This window comes from Dermacentor albipictus, chromosome 3 (assembly GCF_038994185.2).
Source record: "Dermacentor albipictus isolate Rhodes 1998 colony chromosome 3, USDA_Dalb.pri_finalv2, whole genome shotgun sequence".
Lineage (NCBI taxonomy): Eukaryota > Metazoa > Arthropoda > Arachnida > Ixodida > Ixodidae > Dermacentor > Dermacentor albipictus.
Window position 1 is genome coordinate 172,106,367 of NC_091823.1, and position 21,987 is coordinate 172,128,353.

The 21,987-nt window shown below is 49.0% G+C and overlaps 1 protein-coding gene across 1 annotated transcript in view; it reads right to left on the minus strand.

Annotated features, from left to right (window-relative positions):
- The window catches only part of smo (smoothened, frizzled class receptor), a 129,191-nt gene that overhangs the window by 93,584 nt on the left and 13,620 nt on the right, over positions 1-21,987 (minus strand). Inside the window, exons 5-6 of the mRNA XM_065432057.2 lie at positions 8,480-8,702; positions 5,311-5,434 (exon numbers count right to left, since the gene is read on the minus strand). Coding sequence (XP_065288129.1) covers positions 5,311-5,434; positions 8,480-8,702 — 347 coding nt within the window. The remainder of the gene's footprint in view (positions 1-5,310; positions 5,435-8,479; positions 8,703-21,987) is intronic.

A 21,987-nucleotide genomic window follows, 5' to 3' on the forward strand; every position in this document is an offset into this window, starting at 1 on the left:
TACCTAAAGCAGCTGCGGGCACTATGTACAGTCAGCCATGACGTCCAAGATTTATGGCGCCATGCAACGCAACATACTAATCTCGGGCACAGTGAGCCGTGCCAATGCACTGCTCCCAGCATGATTTGCACTGCGTGAGCTGGCACTCATAAACAAGCTATTATGGCCCAACTTTCTTGTGATTTGTTTATAAGTGATTACTAACCATATCCACCAGGAATGTTCTGGGAATTTGTGAAATAATTTTTACTCCCGAAACCTTAAAAACCCCGAATTAACAAAATTCGTAATTTAACAAAGTTTTTCGCTGAAAGTAAAAGTACGTTATACAGAGCTTTGACTATTGAATTAGGATCAATTGTCTCGACTCTGGGTCAAGCACACTGTCTTGGCATAGCGCCAGTAGTGCTGTTGCCCATAGACACTGACATGTCCAGTGCCGATGCACACGAAAGTGACCAAAAATATTATTGGTGGCATTTCGGAAAAGCTCCATGTGGTCTGTATAGATAGCCAGCAGGCTTTGATTTTTGCAATTTTGCTTATTGTTGTATCAAATTACTTTCAAGAATTTCACCACAGATTTCAAGCCAGATACTTGGCAAACCCCATTGGTGGTTTACATTGCAATGTTGTTGGCATTTTGAGAACGTCGACAGCAATTTGTACAAGACAATTGGTCTTCATAAATAACAAAAAGCACCCCCAATATGTGTTTCACACCGCACGAGATGGTGTCAATCCAGAATACAGCATTCCAAGGTGAGGCACGATATCGCCTCACGTACATCTTTTGCCAAACAAAACGGTTTTCAGTAAAATTAGAGAATATTCTCACTTTGTCCACAAACATGGAGGTGCTGCTTCGTACATCTGGCTATGGTATTTGAACAAACAATAGATATTTCAAGTTCAAGTTCATGCACAAACATCTCAAGTATGAGCACTATAAGAAAATGAACATTTAGGCAGCATAGAATTTCATTCCAGTTGGCCTTTACGAGGCTGCTTTACATAAAAATTTATCTCTTCAATTAACAAGCTTTGATTGGATTTGTTCCATTTTTTTTTAAGAGAAAAAGCTAAAAATCTATGGAATGTTGTTAGCAGAGCCGAGTGATCATAACGATGCTCCTCCATTGCTATTCCACTTCACGCTTCGCGAGTGGTCAGAGTGGCACCCAACCCACATTATCAACGGGATCAGCCGGCCATAAACGGTGGGTGATAAGAGTGGCAGAGAATTGAACAAAAGGAATTTACTACCTACATTTTACTGGTCCACATATATTTATTTTAGGCTATGAACTTTTTTTTTCTGAACAATGCTGAAAATTACAAGAAAGATATCAGAAAAAGTAATGCATACAGTTTGCAATTCTCTAGTTAAGCAATTAGGAAAATTTATGACATTCCTTGAAACTCCGCCTATTAGGGGAATTTCGAGAAACCATTTAAATTATTGCTTTATAGCAATTTTAGAGAAAATTTTAAGTTCCCAAATTCAAAATTCAGATTTCAACAGTTACCGTATTTACACGATTGTAAGTTGACCCCTTTTTCTAAATTTGAAAGTCTGAAGTTGGGGAGTCGACTTACAACCGAAACCAAAACATGGCCCCGCCAATAAGAGCGATACCAACGAGAGCTACAACGTAGTTACAATTTTATGTTTGCTCAATGGCCCTACCCGTATCTTTTTGCTATCCCGCGTGTTTGTTCACTTTTCGGAAGGGTTTTTCAACATTTTTGAGAGTCTTGCAACGCTCATGGGGGGTGTCAATATGATGGAAGCGCCGCTGTTCCCATTTGCGGCGGCACCCTCAGAACGGCAGCGCTTGCGGGGAGTATCGGTAGTTCATGGAAGAGCAGACACCGCTCGCGGGTTTCTCTTTCTCTGTTTAAAGGCATTTGATGCATTCCACTTGACTGCCGGCTACATGATACTTCTATGCTTCCCCACTCATCATGAGTGCTCCAGGCCCACTAATCATTCCGCACTCGTTCACAGCAGCGTTCAAGAGGGCTGCCATCCTTTACGTCGAAGAAACAAATCACTGCGCAGCGGGCCGCAATTTCGATCTTTCTAAACGGGTGGTGTGAGAGTGGCAACTGCAGCGAAGCGAAATTTTCACCCTGTGACGGCTAGTGAGAAATTTCCCACATGCCAAAGTCTGGACGCTGTCCGGAGCTGCAGGCTAAGCTTGCGGCATACGTCACTGAAATGCGTGATCGGTCCCTGCCATTAAAGTGCGATGTGGTCATGAAACAAGCCCGGACCTTCGCCTTAATTTTAAGGTTCTGCTCCGCCGTGAGTACAACGAGTGGCTGGCGGCAGTGCGAAATTACGCCAACCAGCCCTGTCAAAAGAGCCTCCCTGACGGCTGCGTGTGGTTGGGTGCATTTGGCGTGGGCTGCTGTTCTGCAAGATATCCTGGTGCGGTTGTTTGCCAAATTTGAAATTTCGCTGGACCACGACGCGCTGTGGGACCGCAGCAACGATGACAATGGCAGCACTAGTGAAGACTAGTAGTCCAGTGACCATGTCAGCTACTAATAAATTTTCGTTATCGAATGCGCCCTCGGGTATGCTCTCTTATATTTTTTTCCGGTCAAGCGATATGGGAGGGTCGACTTACATTCGAGTCGACTTACAATCGTGTAAATGCAGTAGGCGTAGTTAATCTTGTTGTAAAGGCAAACACGAATTTCAAACACGGCTTAGGCCGCTTGTAATGTAGCCACATATAGTGCAGGAGCACATGCGATGGTTTCTGACTCCCATTTACCTTCCCATAAACTCGCTGTATACACGTATCGCTTATAGTGCAGCCGCACGAGACGAAATAACAGTTGTAATGCAGTTGCCGCGAAATCCCGCAGATGCGAGTCAGTGAGTGCGCTTCCCAGCGAGGTGCACTGTCAGATGTGAGTGCAACAAGGGCAATGCAGAGGTGGAGGAGACGCGGAAAGTGAGTGAACCCGCAAGAGACAAAGGAAAAAAAATAACACAGTGGCAGCGTGCCACCTCAGCGGGCGGGCGGGGGTTGCTTAGGTGATGGAGAAGCCTTTTTCTCTGGTTGCTTGTCAGCGGTGTGTGGTCAATACTGAACGTGTGCATGGTCATGAGTGCCAGTGTGTGTGGTGCTAATCACGCCGAGAGCAATGCATTTATGCATTCCTTTGTTTAGCAGGCCGAAAGACAGACTGGCAAGAGAGATCACAGAAGCTAGCCAGATTTTCGTACATTCAGCCACGTGTGCTCCCTCTTTAACGCCAACAGATACAGAAATAGGCTTTTTGAACTGTTAAATTTACGGTCTTCAGACACTTCTGATATTGAAAGTTTTCATCATTCGCCCTCTTGGCCCTGTATGACTACTGTATACCTTGTGATGTGTTTGTCTGCACATGAGTGAATCTCTGCTTTCGTGAGCAACTTTCCAATTAACACCAGTTGTATGTGAGTGTCTGTGCTGTCGTCTTTCTTGACCCCTGCCGTTAAAACCACTCATACTTTTATGATTTAGTCTATATTTTGCATGTGCACAGCCTTTGAAAAACATTGTTTTGGTTATAGTGTGGTACTGCTTATAGCATGGAAATTCACGACTCTGGCGACTTAGCATATTTTCACGATTCTAAGCACCCCTCTTATTTCCTCCAAAAAAAGTTGGAAGAAAGTTTGTGCGCTTGCTCACTCTGCCATCGAGCCAGAGCCGTCGGAATGCTGGGGTGGTGCAGCGTTCATGGCACAACCTCTGGTTGCTGTGCTTCGACACTCCATGACACATGGCGGCACAGAACGCCAAAAACACCAAAAACCGGCCAAAAGCGACCACGATAACTTTATCAGCATGTTGTCACATGGGTTTGGGATCGGCAGCACTAGGCAGGTTTTGCAGGCATTGCGATTGCGCATTGCTTTCTTTGTTTGATGTCAGTTATTTGACAGCTCTAATGGAAGTCGGAATGAGTTTGAATCGAGCAGCCTACAGCTTGAAGTTGAACAAACTGTAATCACGCTTGCCGAAAATAATGCCAGCCACAGTGCCACTGCGGAATGCGGTGTGGACCGGGCCTGCATCATCAGGTGAAGGAAGCAGCAGGACCAGATTATCAAAGGTGTCGCGACGCATCAGAAGTTCACAGGACCACAAGAGAGCCAGGGACCACAAGAGAGCCAACATCCACAAACAGAAGAAGTCTGTGAGTTTGTTCGAAGCAAACGATGCAGGGGCTTCGCTGTCCCTGCTGATGCAATCCAGATGAAAGCGATGATCACAACAAGAATGCAGATTCCCCACATGGTGTTTCATGCAAGTCAAGGCTGGATGGAGCGTATGATGAGAAGAAATGGATTTTCTGCGACACCACACAACAACATGCCAGAAGTTGCCAGTTGATTTTAAAGAAAAACTTATCGCTTTTCAGCAGTATTTGATGAAGCTCCACAGAAAACACAACCTCAAGCTCGGCCACATCAGCAATGCCAATGAGGCGCTGGTGTATTTTGACGTACCGAGGGAGTGCACAGTTAATGAAGTAGGAGCCCGGAACTGAAGGTGAAAATGACAGGATACAAGAAGCAGCATGTCACAGTGATGCTGTGCATAACAGCTGACGGCCAAAAGCGTCTGCCATACATCATCCTCAAAAGGAAAGACATGCCAAAAAATTAATGTTTTCTAAAGATGTCACCATAAGAGTCCAGGAAAAAGGGTGGGTGACAGCTGAGCTGATGTCAGACTGGATTCGAGTTGTGGGGCAGCAGTGCATGCGATCGATGCTTCTGTTCGACGCGTTTTTCGGCCATCTTTCCCCAGAGGTAAAGAGCAAGCTTCAGAACAACTGCGACTTGGGTGAAATGTGAAAAAAAAGGGGGTGATTAGAATCGAGTAAATATGGTACGTTATACGTGGCCTAAACTTCATCTTTGCCAGTAGTCAAATGACAGTGTTACTGTGTTTCACATGTACTTGAACAGAGAAATCAGTTGGACCTAATCCATAAATTTTTCTTAGGACTCTAGAACTCATTTACGACCTTGGCAATGTAGAGGAAAAATAAAAGAAAAACGTATTCCTTGCCTGCACCTTGCCCATTATGTGCATCTCTGCATCATTCGTAACAACTTTGGCTCTTTACCAATGTTATAATTATAGTTCATTATGTTAGTGTCTCATCCTCTTCCACCAAACATAGAATACCTTGAACAAGGACAGCGTTTGCCTTGGAAACAATTAAACACCACAGAAAGCAAAAGCACACAAAGACAGCAATAAGCAAACAAGAATGCAACACACACACCTCGGATGAGAAAGTAGCTGGCAGCGAAAAAGGCTGTTGTGACAGGGAAGAGCACAAGCGCCGATCGTGCGTGTGGATTTGCCGCTGAGACAAAACAGATTCCTGACACAGGGTCCCCATCCACCTGCAACAATAATGAGACACAGCGACAAAAGCACTGGGGTGAACACAACAGCACACAAGCAAAAGCTCAAACACACTGACGACAGAAAAGGCTGAAACAAGGGATGAATGTAGAATGCCAACAGGACAGCGACAGGACAAGTCATCCAGCCCAGCTCTAATACAGTCAATGGAGCGATGGAAGGCACTGGTTGGCGGTATAGTGAAATCTCCAATGTGTCAAACTTATTTTCAATTTCATGAGATTTCGTACTGAACTGCATGGGACTAGCACTGAGCACACTGATGAGTGAGTGTTCGTGGCACTGCAATAGACAGCCCGTGCCAAAAATGCCATCGCCTGTACTAGATGCCGAAGTGTCTGGCGCTAATCACATGAAGCTGTGTGAGAGCATCCCCGAAAGTGACCATTCGAGAATATGGCACCTTTTTTAGTGACTTGTGGGACTTTATTTATTTCTAGCAAGTTATTTATTTTGTTGCAAATTCAATATTTCGGACTCGTGATTATTTAGATGTTTAGGCAGTCACCAAGAGTCAGAATTAATGGCTGGCAACTGTATTCCGCTAGTTTGCATATTTTCTTCTTCTTTTTCCGATTTGTAGCACTTTTTTGCGTCTGCAATGTACTACTACAGTTAAACCTCGGAGTAACTAAGTCGCAATATCAGTAATTTGCTTCATAATATTGAAATTTGGTTATGCAAGCTTATACCTTTTATGCAAATGAGTACAGTGACCAATGAATTTATCTTACATAGATAGGGCTACAACATATTCGGAATAACTAGGCAACCAGAAAAAGCAAATTTGAATGACAAAAAATTGGCAGGCTGAACTCCAGTTGACATCCGCAGAAAGTGAAGTACTTTTGGTGTGATTGGCTATTGAACCATGTGTGTATATGAAGTGTGGTTTTCGAGGAATAAACATTAGCATTAAAGAGAAGCATGTTATACGAAGATTGATACTGTCTGCAGTAAATTATAGACAGGCTGGATATCATTTACACATATTTACACGATGTACATCACACACACACACACACACACACACACACACACACACACACACGCGAAGTGTTCGTGGCACATATATATATATATTTCGTATTTATTCGAATCTAGGCAGGCCCCGATTCTAAGCCAACCCCGAAATGTCCGAAGCAAAAAAAAAAAAAAAAAAAGAAAAGAAAAGTTACCTCGAATGTAGGCCGAACAAAACAAGTGAGGACAACGTTCACAAAATGATAGCAGCATTTATATAATATAAACATGCCGAGCTCACTCTACGTTGTCACCGCCACTAGCCTCGTCCCTATAGACCACACGTACGCTTGCGGACACGCGCAAGCTTGCATCCATGTGCCTATGCATGCACAGACAGTGTGGCATTGCACGCGTAGAAACGCGGCGTGATGTCGGTGAACAGCTCCTCTCTGTTATGCGCCACTTATCGTCCTTATCACTGTCATCTCCTCATTGCAGTATGTATGCGCAAAAGCGTCTTCTGTTGCCCCTTCCAACAACGGACATTTCTCTTGCTGAAGTCCCGCCTGGCTTACTATGCCTATGCGGCTAGCACAACGTTTCGTTTGAAAGCAGTAGTATAGTGACATCATCTGTTTGGTGCCATTACAATAACGCCATGATGCACGCCGATACCATAGAATAAAGAACCAGCTCTGATACGACACAGGTAAATGCACAGGTCAAAGTGACGACATCGCTTGTGTACTTTAGTTGGCTACTGGGGCAGCTAGTAGCGGCTGCGATACTGACTTTTCTAGACATCGCTAGCTATGCACCATATTTATCATTTTCAATTACAAATTAGCGCATTTTTAAAAAATCCTCGAATCTAAGCCGACCCTAAAATTTTGTACGTGATTACTTAAAAGCTATCGGCCTAGATTCGAATGGATATGGTGTATATATGTGAGTGTGTATGTGCGTGTGTGTAAATGTATGTGTGTGCGTGTGTGTGTGTATATATATATATATATATATATATATATATATATATATATATATATATATATATATATATACAGCTGCCGACCGTTTATTCGGACCTCACGGCATTGCAATTCCAGACACCGTCTCATTTGACAGTTTCACAGATGCTGACAGTTCTGTATTGACATGTGCAGAACTCAATGAAGAGATCATTCGTCAGGTTTCTGCTGCCCCGCCGGACAATGACTCAGAGCCGGAACATGACGCACCATGTGCGCCGCTACCGTCGCATGCGGAGCTTGTACAAGCAGTGACTGTGCTTTCAGCTGCCTATAGTGACCGTACGACACACTCCGAAATTCAGGCTTATCTGATTGCACGTAAACGGAACAGCATGCAACAGCGCATTCACGATTTCTTCAAGCCTACTGCCGAGCCCGAATAAGTGCATGGAAATAAAGTTTTTTCTTTTTCTGAATCAGTTTTTTCGGACACCTGTTTATTTGGACATTTACGTGTTCCCCGTGAGGTCCGAATAAACGGTCGGCGACTGTACGTGGAAGTCAATACGATTTAGGTTGGGACCAAGAAAATGCAGCAGCAAGGAACGTATCAACGGGGTCCTGCTGTGTGTGGTTGTGTGTGTACATATATATAATATATGAGTGTAGGCTGCACTGTATATTTTTATTTCTATATATCCAAGTCACTGATAGTTTGCTACATTTTAGAGGCTGCTGGGACCCAAGACCTCCCAGCCTGCATCTGAGGCGGCGGCACTCGCCCCCTGACCTGTGCGTCGGGGGGTGGATAGATCACCTTTTTCCGTTGGACAATAAAGTTTATTCTATCTGTTATGCAATTCTAGGAAGACTACTGAACATGTGCAGCACCGTATTTTCTTGCCCAAAATAGGTAGGCAATAAATTTTGAGAAAACCTTTCTGATATTTGTTGTTTGATTCAATATTCAGGTTTCTTTCTTCATTCTACATGAAATCTACTATTCGGTATTCACACTTCAGAGAGCTCGAGAGTAGCCAGTCAAATGTACCAATCGCTGCACCTGAATAGGCAAGAGCCACCCACCAGCCCCAGGGCCATGACGATGATGAAGAGGACAAAGGGGACGCTCCAGGCAACCAGGTGGAAGTAGGCCGCCTTGGCTTGCAGAGGCGAGGAGGAGGGAGAAGAACCCTGTTGCAGCCGGTGCTCCCAGGCATAGGCGAGGAGAACCAGCCAGCAGAGGGATGCCAGGAGGAAGTAGTAACAGAGGAAGAAGATGGCCACGCACGACAGGTTCTCCCCTGAGCTGGGTAACGAAAAACATTGAAGGGTACACAAGGGAGGCACGGAAAAATGTGACACAACCACTTGTAAATGGCTTGTAGCACAAGCAGGACACACACTGCCTCTTTCTTCTCCCCCTTGCCTCTGAAAATGACGTATTACTTCCTGTGACTTTGCTGCTACCAGTATTCCCCTTAACGTCCCTGCAGGACGAGACAGCTGGCTGCATCACATCCCAACCTTTCCTATTTTTGCTTCATCCTCTCTCATACTCTCCCCACCACACCTGCAACAAATCCAGTGAGGCAATGGTAACAAGAGTATAACGATGACAGAAGCAAGAATGCCTCTTTCTGTTGTTTTACAGGTCTGCTGTTTCCCTTCATTTCCATCAAGGAGCTAAGGGCCAAGGGAACAAAAAACCTTGCATGCAACCACATTATTCCGGTCAGGTTCATTTTCACCAGTTCTGGACCCTTTTGCTGGTAAGTTGTGTGCCTGATCAACCATGCTACAAGAGACTGGCATTTCCAGTTTCCTGCCTTCTCGATTGTTTGCGATCCGAATGGTAACTGAGCAGGACAAATCGGATATAAAAACACTAGGGAGTGAAGCATGCCATTATTACTGCTGTACATTGTGCTGGCTGGATCAGTTGCACAACAACTCTCACATTAAAATGCCCTCTGCAACTGGGATACACCATTCTGGATACAAAGTAAACAAAACAAATCTCACCTGCCACCCTGACACTCTGCAGGTACAGTCAAGCCCATTTATAATATGTGGCAAAACAATTTAATTGCATTAAACTATAATTATAACACAGTGGCACAAAAAACGCAAAGAGGGAACAGACATCAAAACATTTTAATTAGACAGAACGAGGTACAGTTGAACCCCCTTACCCATTACCGGTTTTAACAATATACCACCGTCCTGCATGCAGTATACTCGTGTTTTATAGGGGTGGAAGAGAGACTGGCGAGAGGCACGTGAGATGCACTGCAGCTAAGGCACAACAGCCTGCGTTTTTTCTTTTTTTCCCTAGGATTTCGCGTTCCTCTTCCTACCAGCACAAACACACAGTAGCTAGATTTATTTGTTATAACTGTAATGGGTGCACTGAACAGTTCCGAGGGTAACGTCTCTTCGTAACCGAGGATAATAATAATAATATATGGGGTTTTACGTGCCAAAACCACTTTCTGATTATGAGGCACGCCGTAGTGGGGGACTCCGGAAATTTCGACCACCTGGGGTTCTTTAACGTGCACCTAAATCTAAGTACACGGGTGTTTTCGCATTTCGCCCCCATCGAAATGCGGCCGCCGTGGCCGGGATTCGATCCCGCGACCTCGTGCTCAGCAGCCTAACACCATAGCCACTGAGCAACCACGGCGGGTTCGTAACCGAGGAGGCAGGTGACGCAGAGCAGGAACAGCTGGTTGCCCGAACGGCTCACACTCATGCCCAGCACTGGCGATCCAGCTGGCCCACTGGTTGCACAGCAGGCATGGCAGAGACGATCTGGCTGGCCTTGTTCTTGCGCTCTTCTTCTTTATTACAATTACCCCCGGTGCAAAAGCGGAGCCATCCTGGCGACTTACGACGTGGAGACGAGCGGGTCATAGAATTGTTTCAGGCGGCGCACGTGAACAACATCCTGTCCACGGCGGCGCTTGTCGGATGTCGATGTAAGCGGCTCTATGACATAGTTGACCGGAGAGGTGCGTTCGACAATGCGGTATTGTCCATCATACTGCGAGAGAAGTTTTGTTGAAAGGCCAGGCGTGGTAGAAGGCACGGACAACAAGACAAGGGTGCCGGGGGTGAAGTTCGGATTCGTAGCGTCGCCATCACGATTGGCTTTTTGTCGTTGTTGGTCAGCAGAGGTGAACTTTCGGGCTAATTGACGGCATTCCTCAGCGTATTGGGCGACGGCTGAAACGGGAGCACATTCTGACGCGTCTGGTGTATAAGGCAAAACCGTATCGATGGTATGGGAAGGATCGCGACCGTAGAGAAGAAAGTATGGAGAAAATCCTGTGGTACTTTGTGTAGCCGTATTATATGCGTTTGTGACAAATGGGAGGATGATATCCCAGTTTGTATGCTCCGATGAAACGTACATGGCGAGCATATCACCAAGGGTGCGATTGAAATGCTCTGTAGGTCCGTTAGTTTGAGGATGGTATGCCGTGGTGGTCTGGTGAACTATGCGGTATTGAGCAAGCAGAGCTTCAACCACCTGCGACAGAAACACACGGCCTCTATCACTCAGCAGCTCCCGAGGTGGGCCATGACAAAGAATGAAACGATGGAGCAGAAAGGATGCAACGTCACTGGCAGTCGCTGCAGGTAGAGCAGCGGTTTCGGCTTAGCGTGTAAGGTGATCAACTGCTACAATAATCCATCATTTCCCAGCGGGTGTTAGTGGTAGCGGCCCGTACAGGTCAATTCCCACACGATCGAAGGCACGAGCAGGACACAGAAGCGGCTGTAATAAACCGTGGGCCGGATGAGGAGGAGATTTGCGGCGTTGGCATTGTGGGCACGAGCGGACAAACTTTTGGACAAAAGTAAACATTCCTCACCAGTAGCAACGTTGCTGCAGGCGCTCATACGTCTTCAAAATGCCTGCGTGTGCACATTGTGGGTCAGTATGGAAAGACGCGCACATGTCGGAACGCAAAGTCCTAGGGATAACCAGGAGCCACTTGCGACCATCGGGCTGGTAGTTGTGTCGATACAAGAGGTTATCCCGGACAGCAAAATGGACAGCTTGGCGACGCCGGGAGCGGGAGATGGGAGATGCAGGCGAGCCAGAGAGGAGATCCAGAAGAGAGGCCACCCAAGGATCTCTGCGCTGTTCTGATGCGCAGGTGTCGATGTTGACCGAGGATACCGCCTCAATGGTGGAGAGGGAGGCCGTGTCGGCTGGCAGCGGAGAGTGGGACAGAGTGTCGGCGTCAGTGTGCTTGCGACCTGAGCGGTAGATGACGTGTATATCGTATTCTTGAATGTGCAGAGCCCAGCGGGCAAGGCGTCCAGACGGGTCTTTTAAAGATGATAACCAACAGAGGGCGTGATGGTCAGTAACGACATGGAAATGCCTGCCGTATAAATAAGGGCGAAACTTCCAGAGTGCCCAAACGATGGCCAGGCATTCTTTTTCTGTGATGCTGTAATTGCGTTCCTCTTTGGTCAGTGCACAACTGGCGTAAGCAACGACGTACTCGGAGTAGCCAGACTTGCGCTGAGCAAGGACAGCGCCAAGGCCAATATCACTGGCATCGATCGGTACGCACTTAAGTTGGGGCGGTGGGGTCATAGTGTCGCAGTATAGGCGGTGTGGGGGTTCCACTCTGCGTGCGGCTAGGGCTGAAGGCGAGCTCCGGATCTAGCCCCACGCAGTCGCTCTGTGGTACTCCCAACCCGTAGCGCGGGAATCGCGGCTACGCCGGGTTCAGACGAATAAGGCAACCAGCGGCGTCAACTGTAAGAACGTTTATTACTAGACTAGCTTCAGTTGTAAAACTCTCCGCCCGCGCGCTTACAGCCGGTGTCGCCACTTCTGTGACAACTGCCAGATGGCAGCGCCGTTCCATCGGGCTCCACTGCAGACGCCTCGCCGCAGCCTTCAGCCCGTGCGGACGGGCAGTTTGCGCGTGTTTCACGCTCGCTGGCGTTCTCCTTTGTCCGAATTAGTGATACCATGAGAAAGCGGTATCCACCTACAGCAATAAGATTTATCGGGCCAGTTGGTTCATACTGTAATAAGGGTAAACTGCACGAAAGAAAGAAACGCATAGAGCGAAGCGCGGAAGCTGTGTTTTTTCCTGCCGTCTTAACGTTTCGCGCAGTTTAGGCTCAGAAGCCTGAACATTTGGCCAAAGTGTATGATTAGGATGATCTTCATCCCCACCGAGGCTTCTCGCCACGCCAAAGAAGCGCAACAAAAAGAAAGATGAGGTCAGTCTTTGAACACACAAGCCACACACACACACACAAAAATATCATCTGCTCTTCCACTCCGTGAAGATGGTTAACCAGCGAAGCTGAAACGTGCGGCCCGTGTTTATCACTGGGTTAATCTAGAGGATTCATTAAAGTATTTCTGAATTATGCGGTAACACACACAATCGGCGGCGATGGAGAGAACGACGTCACTGACGATATGCCCGTAGTCCGCCGTTGTCGCTTGCGTTCGATGTCTCGAGTTTGCTCGGAGGCGTGATTAGCTGCTTTCGCCCGATTTGCGATTATTCAAAATTAAGTTTCTTCAGAAATTAAATCTATCCGTTACGTAAGACAATGAGTGGCTCATACTGGGAAGGATCCTCCCACCAATGGATCCAATGGCCCCTCCCACCGTAAACGCGGCCTCCCCATTACGATGACAGAAGTGAAATTCTACGCTGGAATGAAGAACGGCAACGCAGCCAGCTGTGGAAGACGACGATGAACGTAGGAGCAGTGGCACGAGCGCGTGTGCCGGTCGGCACAAGGAATAGCCGAATTCATGGCCGTGGTGCTAGCATTACGCAAATTAAGACCATCAATTACGTCAGCCGTGATAGTTACTGATTCTTTATCATTGTGCTCATCCCTTACTGCTTCTAGTGATTCTCGCGTGATGAGGACATTTCAATCATTGGTACCTGGTTACTTGAGAAGCGTGCGTTTGATTTGGGTGCCCGGCCATAAAGGACTAATCATTAATGAAATTGCAGACTCTCTAGCCAAGGCATCGATAAGTGGCCTGATTCTTCCTTGCTACCCTTTGACTGCTTATGTAACTGCAGCTAGATTTCGCAGGAGTATCATTATACAGTCAGTATCAGGCTCCGAAATTACTAACTCTGTGGAGTACGGACATCTCCTGCACCCTTGGAACAGATATTTTTGCCGAACACGGAAAATTGAAGTGTCCATCACGAAGCTGCGCTGCCGTATACCTGCATTGAACTTCTACCTCCACAGGTCTGGTCTGGTCCCCTCACCACTATGCTCATTCTGTGGCGAAGCGGAGACAATCGACCATTTCTTGTTGTCTTGCAGACGTTTTTCTATTATAAGAAAACGACTACTCGAAATCCCGCTTCGCTCTATTGGTCTGACTTTATCAGTGCCTGTGATCCTATCTTTTGGAGCCTCCATTGTTGGGTACAGCAACAGAAATGTTTGCTTGGCGATCCAAAATTACCTCATTGAAACTAATCGATTTCCATGTTAGATTGATCGTTCTCCCTCCCAACCATAGCTTTCTTTTATTTCTTATCTTTTATTAATTATTATTATTATTATTATTGTTATCTTATACCCGGTTTTCATCTGATTATTTCTTTTTTTCTCCAAACACAAAACGTTTACTTTTAAACTCACACGCCCAAATTGTTAACTCCCTTGTTATCATTATTATTTTAGGCACCTAATTAAACCGCCCGATTCTTGGCCAATCCCCCACTGTGGGTATGTGCCACGGCCACTCAGGACAACAACAACAACAACAATAGAATCGCTCTGTTCCACGCCGAGCGAAGCGTCGCATTGCTGGCGGCACAGAAAAAGCAGCGCGCCGAACTGTCGACATCGTTCCGATAGCCGCCTATGCAGCCAGGTGCGCAGCACGTCGGCATCGTCTGCTTATATTCTCAACAAACTCGACGAAAGCTACAGTTTCGCGGATTACATGCTTGCTGAAATTCGCCTTCAACAACGAACCACACAATACGCTGCACCGCGCGCTTAGTCCGGCCCGCCCGCGTAGCCGGCTAGTGAGGAAGTGAAGCTGGGCGCGACTGCAGCGCCACGAAGGCGCGGGCGGGTGGCGGTTCCGCGCAACGGCGCCGAGTTTTAAAACTGAAGCTAGTCTAGTAACGTTGGTTTATTGCTACTGGCAATAAAGAACACTGGCAGAGGGATGTCCTCTCTGTAATAGTAATAAATAGGCTGGCCTCGTTGCCCGGGATAGTCGGGCAACGTGGTTCACTCACGGGTAGCGGCAGGTACTGCAGTCCGGCAGGTTAGGGGTCCGGCCTCAGAGAGAGAGGGTCTCCCTCGGTCGCGCTGTTTTGTACCTTTTTACCTGGGCGAGAGGAATGTCCTCCTCGCCCGTCAGCTACCTGCCCGTGAGTCTGGGAGGAAGGGCGCGCGCGCGTCGCGAGAGCGAGGGAGAATCGGGAGAGGGCATAGTGCGCCTCTCCCCTGTCTATGCAGGCTCTCGACGAGACGACGCGGGGGAAGATGGGCGCGTGTGCTCCCCACATCCTCCTCCCCTTAAGACGCCCCCCGTACGGTGATGCTGGCACCTAGGTACGCTCGAGGGGTTCGGGCGCCCGTTTGCTGAAGTTCCCGCCAAGGTTCGCGATCAAGGCAGCGTTGCACACGCCGGCCTTGAGCGTCGGGCTTGCGTTGCTGTAGCCCTCAGTTGGCAGATACTTGATGCCGACTCGAAGGTGCCCAGTCAGCGGCACTGCTCGAGCTTGCGAGGCGGCTCCCCGTGCCGCGCCCCAGGTGTCGGCTGCACAAGCCGGGAGGTCGCTTGATGGGCGCCGGGTAGTGGTTCGTGCGGCTGCAAGGCCAGCGTAGCGCCGTCAGCGCCGCCGGTGCGTCAGTTGTACCAGCGAGTACTGCAGGCAGTTCGCACGGCCGTCTTGTTTCCTGCTTCAGAAAATTGGATTAGTCCACTGCACAGTCCGAAATTGTGATAAGCAGCATGATTGGCCGGATCTGGGAACACCGTCAACGCCCGTTACGACGGGAAAGGTCGTCCGCACCATCAACGATTCCCAGCACAGGATAATCGCCGCACTGGCCCTTGAAAGTATTTGGTCACTGCACACCGCATGCAAACACGTTGAATTGTTCACGACACATTCCCGTCGTGGTCTGTGTGGTTGCTTGAAGACTGGAACGACGACTCGTCGTCAATACTCGGCGCTCTGCTGTCGCTAGACGTTCGCTCCCCGGCAGGAACTAACAAGGTGCCAGCACGGCCCGGACTTACGAATAGTCCTCGCAGTCATCGGGCTACGCAAATATAGCAGTCGGATCACTTCCGCCTGCTACGCAAGTTGTAGCGCGGCTGCGGGCTCGCCGTTCGATTCTGGCTGCTCTCACTCACCGACCGCGGTTGAGGGAGGGTCTGATCTTCATCCCACTGCTCATCACGCGGCACGTAGCGTTTCAGGTCGCATACGTGTACCGGCCCGCCGATCGGCTTCCCTTTCATGCTCTCGAGCCGGTAAACAAGCGAGGAAACCTTCTCTCGCACTTGATACGGCCCGGTCCACTTCGGCGCCAGCGAGGCAGCGAACTGTTTGCTAGAATCGCTGAGAACGTGCTGGCGTCGAAGCACCAGATCACCCACTTCGTAGCGGACGTTCCGATGCGAGCGGTCATACTGCGCCTTCTGTTGCGCCCTAGCAGTGCGAAGATTACGGCGTGCTTTGTGTAAAGCTTCCGTCATCTTGTCACGTAGGTGCGTCGCGTATTCAGCTCGTGCTGCCGGCGCGACCGACATTCCGCTGCGATCCGCGAGAACTCTATCCATCGGATTCGGCAGCTCTCTCCCCAGGTTGAGAGAAGAAGGCGCATACCCAGTCGAGCGGTTCACTGTCGATCGCAATGCAAACCCGATCTCTGGAAGGTAGGTATCCCAGTCCTTATGTCTTTCAGAGAACGCGACAAGCATGTGCTTAATGTTGCGATTGACCCGTTCAGTGGGGTTCGACTGAGCATGGTAAGTTGTCGTTTTCTTGTGCTTAATGCCAAGTGCAGCGCACGAGTCGACGAAAACCTTCGCAGTGAAGTAGGACGCATTGTCCGTTATCAACTGTTCCGGATAGCCAAATCTGGTGAAAACCTCGATCAACTTATCCATGATCACTCGTGCCGTCAGTTTTCGCAAGGGGAAAAGTTCGACCCATTTACTGAAGTGATCTGTGACTACGAGCAAGAATTTGTTCCTGCTCGGTGTGGTGGGATACGGTCCCATGACGTCACACGCCGCGATTTGCCAGGGAGTCTGGCTGTCGATAGGCTGCATGAGGCCGGGCGGTCGTCCACCTCGGGGCTTCACGCTTTGGCACACATGACATGAGCGGGCGTAGCGCATCACGTCCCGTTTCATGCCTGGCCAGGTAGCGAGGCGACACAACTTAACGTAAGTCTTGGGGCCGCTCGCGTGCCCAGCGATACATGAGTCGTGAAAGTAGCGTAGCAGTGCTCCTCACAGCACGCGTGGTATCACCACCTTAAACGCCTCACTTGTGTCGTCCTCGGTGGGGATATACCTCAGCAGGAGGCCGTCGGAATTCAGCAGATAAGAATCCAGCGCACTCACTGCATTACCAACTGATCCCGAGCACTTAGCACCGACAGCAATACCAGCAGCGGGAATCGCGGCTACGCCGGGTTCGGACGAATAAGGCAACCAGCGGCGTCAACTGTAAGAACGTTTATTGCTACTGGCAATAAAGAACACTGGCAGAGGGATGTCCTCTCTGTAATAGTAATAAATAGGCTGGCCTCGTTGCCCGGGATAGTCAGGCAACGTGGTTCACTCACGGGTAGCGGCAGGTACTGCAGTCCGGCAGGTTAGGGGTCCGGCCTCAGAGAGAGAGGGTCTCCCTCGGTCGCGCTGTTTTGTACCTTTTTACCTGGGCGAGAGGAATGTCCTCCTCGCCCGTCAGCTACCTGCCCGTGAGTCTGGGAGGAAGGGCGCGCGCGCGTCGCGAGAGCGAGGAAGAATCGGGAGAGGGCATAGTGCGCCTCTCCCCTGTCTATGCCGGCTCTCGACGAGACGACGCGGGGGAAGATGGGCGCGTGTGCTCCCCACAGCGGAGACGTCAAGAGACGGTGTAAGGTCACGAACGTGGTATCGCATGCAGGAGACTAGGAGGATAGGTCGTTGGCACCACTTAAGAGTTGTGTCAGAGGTGATATTATCGAGGCAAAATTACGAACAAAGCGTCTGAAGTAAGAACAGAGGCCGATGAAGGCGTGGAGTTCTTTGAGTGTCTCAGGTTTCGGAAATTCTGTCACGGCGCGAAGTTTGGATGGGTCGGGGCAAATGCCGTCTTGTGATATGACGTGACCCAGAATCATGAGCTTGCGCGCGGCGAAGTGGCACTTTTTCAGCTTCAGTTGCAGGCCTGCGTTGGTCAAGGACGTCAACACTTGCCTAAGGCGAAGAAGATGCATGCTGAAATCAGGGGCGAACACAACGATGTCGTCGAGATAGCACAAACACGTGCACCATTTTAGGCCGCGCAAGATATTGTCCATCATTCGTTCAAAGGTAGCAGGCGCATTGCATAGGCCAAATGGCATCACATTAAATTCGTATAAACCATCCGGCGTAATGAATGCAGTTTTAGGGCGATCAACTGCTGACATCGGGACCTGCCAGTAGCCCGAGCGTAAATCCAATGAAGAGAAGAATTGAGCGCCTTGCAAGCTGTCCAGAGCGTCGTCAATGCGTGGTAGAGGGTAGACGTCTTTTCGCGTTATCTCATTAAGACGGCGATAATCGACGCAGAACCGAATAGAACCATCTTTTTTTGTGACGAGAACCACTGGTGATGCCCACGGGCTATTGGAAGGTTGAATGACACCGCGCTGAAGCATGTCGTCCACGTGCTCATTACTGATCACCTGACGTTTTTTGGCGGATACGCGGTAAAAGCGCTGCCGCAATGGCGCGTTGGAGCCAGTGTCGATGTGGTGGCTGACGGTTGACGTGCGACCCAGAGTAGGCTGAGCGACATCAAAAGACGAACGGAACTGGGCAAGCAGGTGAAGAAGCTGGGAGCGCTGCTCGGAAGTAAGGTCATCGGCAATGAAAGGTGTGAATAAGTCAGGTGATGGCGGAGCAGAAGTGGAAAGTGCACAGAAGTCGGTGAGCTCTGTATACGAAGCATCTAGCACGTCGGTTATAAACATGTCATCAAGAGGCTGAACATGGCCAAGTGCTTCACCGCAAAAAGCCGTCAGGGCTGTAGGAAGCGGATTGCAGACAACGATGGCGCTGAGACCGGCTGAAATGTCAAGCGTGGCGAAAGGGAGGGGAACATCTTTGCGGGTTATGAAGCGTTCCGAAGGTGTAAAGAGGACAGTGGCTTCAGAGACATCGCCACAGAAGACGGGAACAACGGCAGACGAGTACAGCGGTATGGCGATGTCTTCCCGAAGGACTAGCTTAGCGGGAAGAGATGTGGCGCCGACGAGGGGTACGTCACACAGAGGCGATAATTCGACTTCAGCACGTGCACAATTGGTGACGGCATTATTTCGCGAAAGAAAGTCCCACCCAATGATCGCCTGAAAAGGATGAGGGCAGCTTCCACCTCCATCTCCCCAGCTTTCTTATTAGTGTTCTTCTGACACTTGTGGCCATTCTTCCAGGCTCCATAGGAAGGGTCACTCTCCTTAGGTCCCGACTCGCACCCAGCACAGAAACTGCTCAATACCACAAAGTCGAGCACAAGTCCGCTGAACAACTCGATCAGAGCGCCGATGCCTATACGGGACGTATGACCGGGGGTCATCCATGACCCGTCGTACAACACCGATATGTTCCCAGTATGACCTAGGTTCAGTTCGGCGTAAAGTTCGCGAACCGACTGCGCGCAGTCGCTCGTCAGATTATGCGCCGCGCGATAGGCGGCTGGCGTCAACTTTGTCTTCACGTAGCTCTGCCATGTTTTCGCATGAAGCGCCCGACGGCTGATGCCTATCAACGAGAAAATGTCATTGAACGTAGTCTGTCGGTTCCCCGTTGCCTGCATGGCACGCATAGCCAAAACGTTCACAGCAAAGGGTTTCATTCGTTCAGCACTGTGAACGCGCGGTGAGCTCCACACCGACGCAATCTCTCCACAGTTTGCGCACATAAAACACAGCTTCACAGCGAGTCCGTATTCCCGCTCGTCTCGGACGATTTCTAAAGCACCATTGCAGATGTTGCAGTTCGCAAACATTAATAAAGCATTCATGGCACTCAAATCCACAATTGTAAACGTAGTCCCATCAGGCGGGCGGAGTGCATCGTTGGTACTGTCACCCACGAACTCGCGTTTCATCTCCGTCGCTGAAGCGGAAGACAACTCCGATAGCTTTGCTTTGGCTTCCTCCGCCTCCAGCTCAGAGTGTTGCCGGTAGATCGTATCTTGCCGTATGCGAGCGCTGGTCGAAGGGTCCGCGGCAGACGGACTTGTCACAGTATCCGCAGCAGCGGATGCGGTCGTTAGGCCTGTCATTGCTGCACCGATGATTTCGGCATCGGATGCTGAGGTTGTGGCGTCCTGGGTGTTTTGCAGTGTTGAGCAGCATTTTTTTAAGTTTTCAATAAGCGTCCATTGCACTTTTTTCGCACCAAGCTTGTGTGTGCCGCGTTCGAAATTTGCGCTCCGTTTCAGACATCGCGTTGACACTGGGGCAAGATGCCACACCTCAATGCGCGGCTCCAAGCGCGTAGCAGACGATGGCCATGCAGTTCCACCAATCGGGAGGCAAGCTCAAGTCACGTGCACCGAGTGACGAATAGGATGGCGTTCTAGTACCTTTTTTTGCCGCGCATATTCTAAGTGGCCAATGGCCTAATGGGGCCCGTTTTGGCGGGAATTTGAAAGGAAAAGTCGCCTCTTTCAGATGAGACCAAGATGTCCGCGCTAGCACACGTGGAAGAGCAGGCGCGTGTTTTGGGAAATGTGCCATTTCCGCGCAAGTTCCGCCTGAAATTCAACTAGTACATGTCGTATAAGGCGTCACTGCTGCTAAAATACTGATGTTATCAGTATGAAATTAACAATGTAGATGCGATAATAGCTGTACATTCAAAAAATGCAATAAAAAAATATCGAGCTTTTCGCGATTTTTGGTCGCCACAACCCGTGTCCCCCCTTAAAGGGAGATCAAAACGTGTACATTGTGCACATGTCCTTCAAATAAAACGTCCACGGAGACACGCGCGCGGTACAAAACGTATGCAAACATGTGCACTGCAGCAGGCAACCAAGGTGGTGGGAAGGAGAGATTGAAGAGACATATACCCGCTGGTTGAAATTTTACCCCGCATGCGGCACTTTCACACCGACACAGCAGTGCAACTCCGCGGTGCCGTTGTTGTCTATTGGGGCGAAGCTGACTTTTGGGAACCAGCATCATGCAACGTTCCATGCCTTCAGCACTCCGAAGCCATTGGCGAAGATTACAAAAATGGAGTTGGCACCATCGCTAACAGCGGCGAAATGTTTTAATGAGAAACACGCTACCGAACAATAAGAAGCTTGGCTGCGAACGTTGAAATAGCTAGGCCTAGCATTGCCGCGGTGTGCCTACAACTGCCAACGGATCTGCATGCGAGAGTGTCGGCTTGAGGCGGAGCGATAATAAATATGGTGGTGGTGGCTTCGATCAATGCCGTTTCGGGCCTGCGGTCATGGTAAAAAGTCTGAAAAATCGGATGGCGAAGGTTTTTTATGTCTGAAATTTCAGACGTTCTTTAACATTGACTCTACGGGGTACTTGACGGTGCTGCGACACTAATAGAAGTCACTAACCTGTCACTAACAGAAGTAATCGGTGATGCGCACCCACACATGCCTGCGCCCAAATTTCTGCCATGTCTTCTTTTTTTTTTTCTTTGCACACGCCATTCAGGATTCTCTCCTAAGCTCTTCCTCTATGGCAGGGTCAGTGGAATGCTGGTTGTAGGCACCACTGCGTGATTTGGCACACTGATCAGAGCATTGTCGGAGCACAGTATGGGATGAACTGTCGCAAATGGTTGCGCATTCGAACTACGGGGCGTTTTCACCCATTGGAATACACATAACTTTGACAGAACCACAGTGTCAGTTAGAATACAGTGCAGTCCACTTATAACGATATCAAGAAGAACGAAAAATCCAATGGTTATAACCGATCACTGCTATATCTGGACTGCCATAAAAAAAAAAAAAAGAGAGAAAAGCTGCCGTACATGCCTTCGTAGCTCCGAAACCAAATTTGCCCCTTACAATGGATAATTGGCATTGTAGAAAGTAGGATGCGAAAAATGAAATGTTTATTTATACCTCTAAACAGCATGTCGTGTTAGGCGTGCTGAAATAGTCAGAAGTCTACACTTGCTTTTGCATAGGTTTCAGGTTCACAACCGCGATGTGCATCGCGTTCAGTGGCGGCACGAACACTAGCGGCTATAATGTAGCGTGCATGAAATCAGTGAGCGACTCTATCAACAACAGTGCACTTTGCGTGAATGTTGCGGTCGGTGTCAAAGATGGGCCACTGTCAAT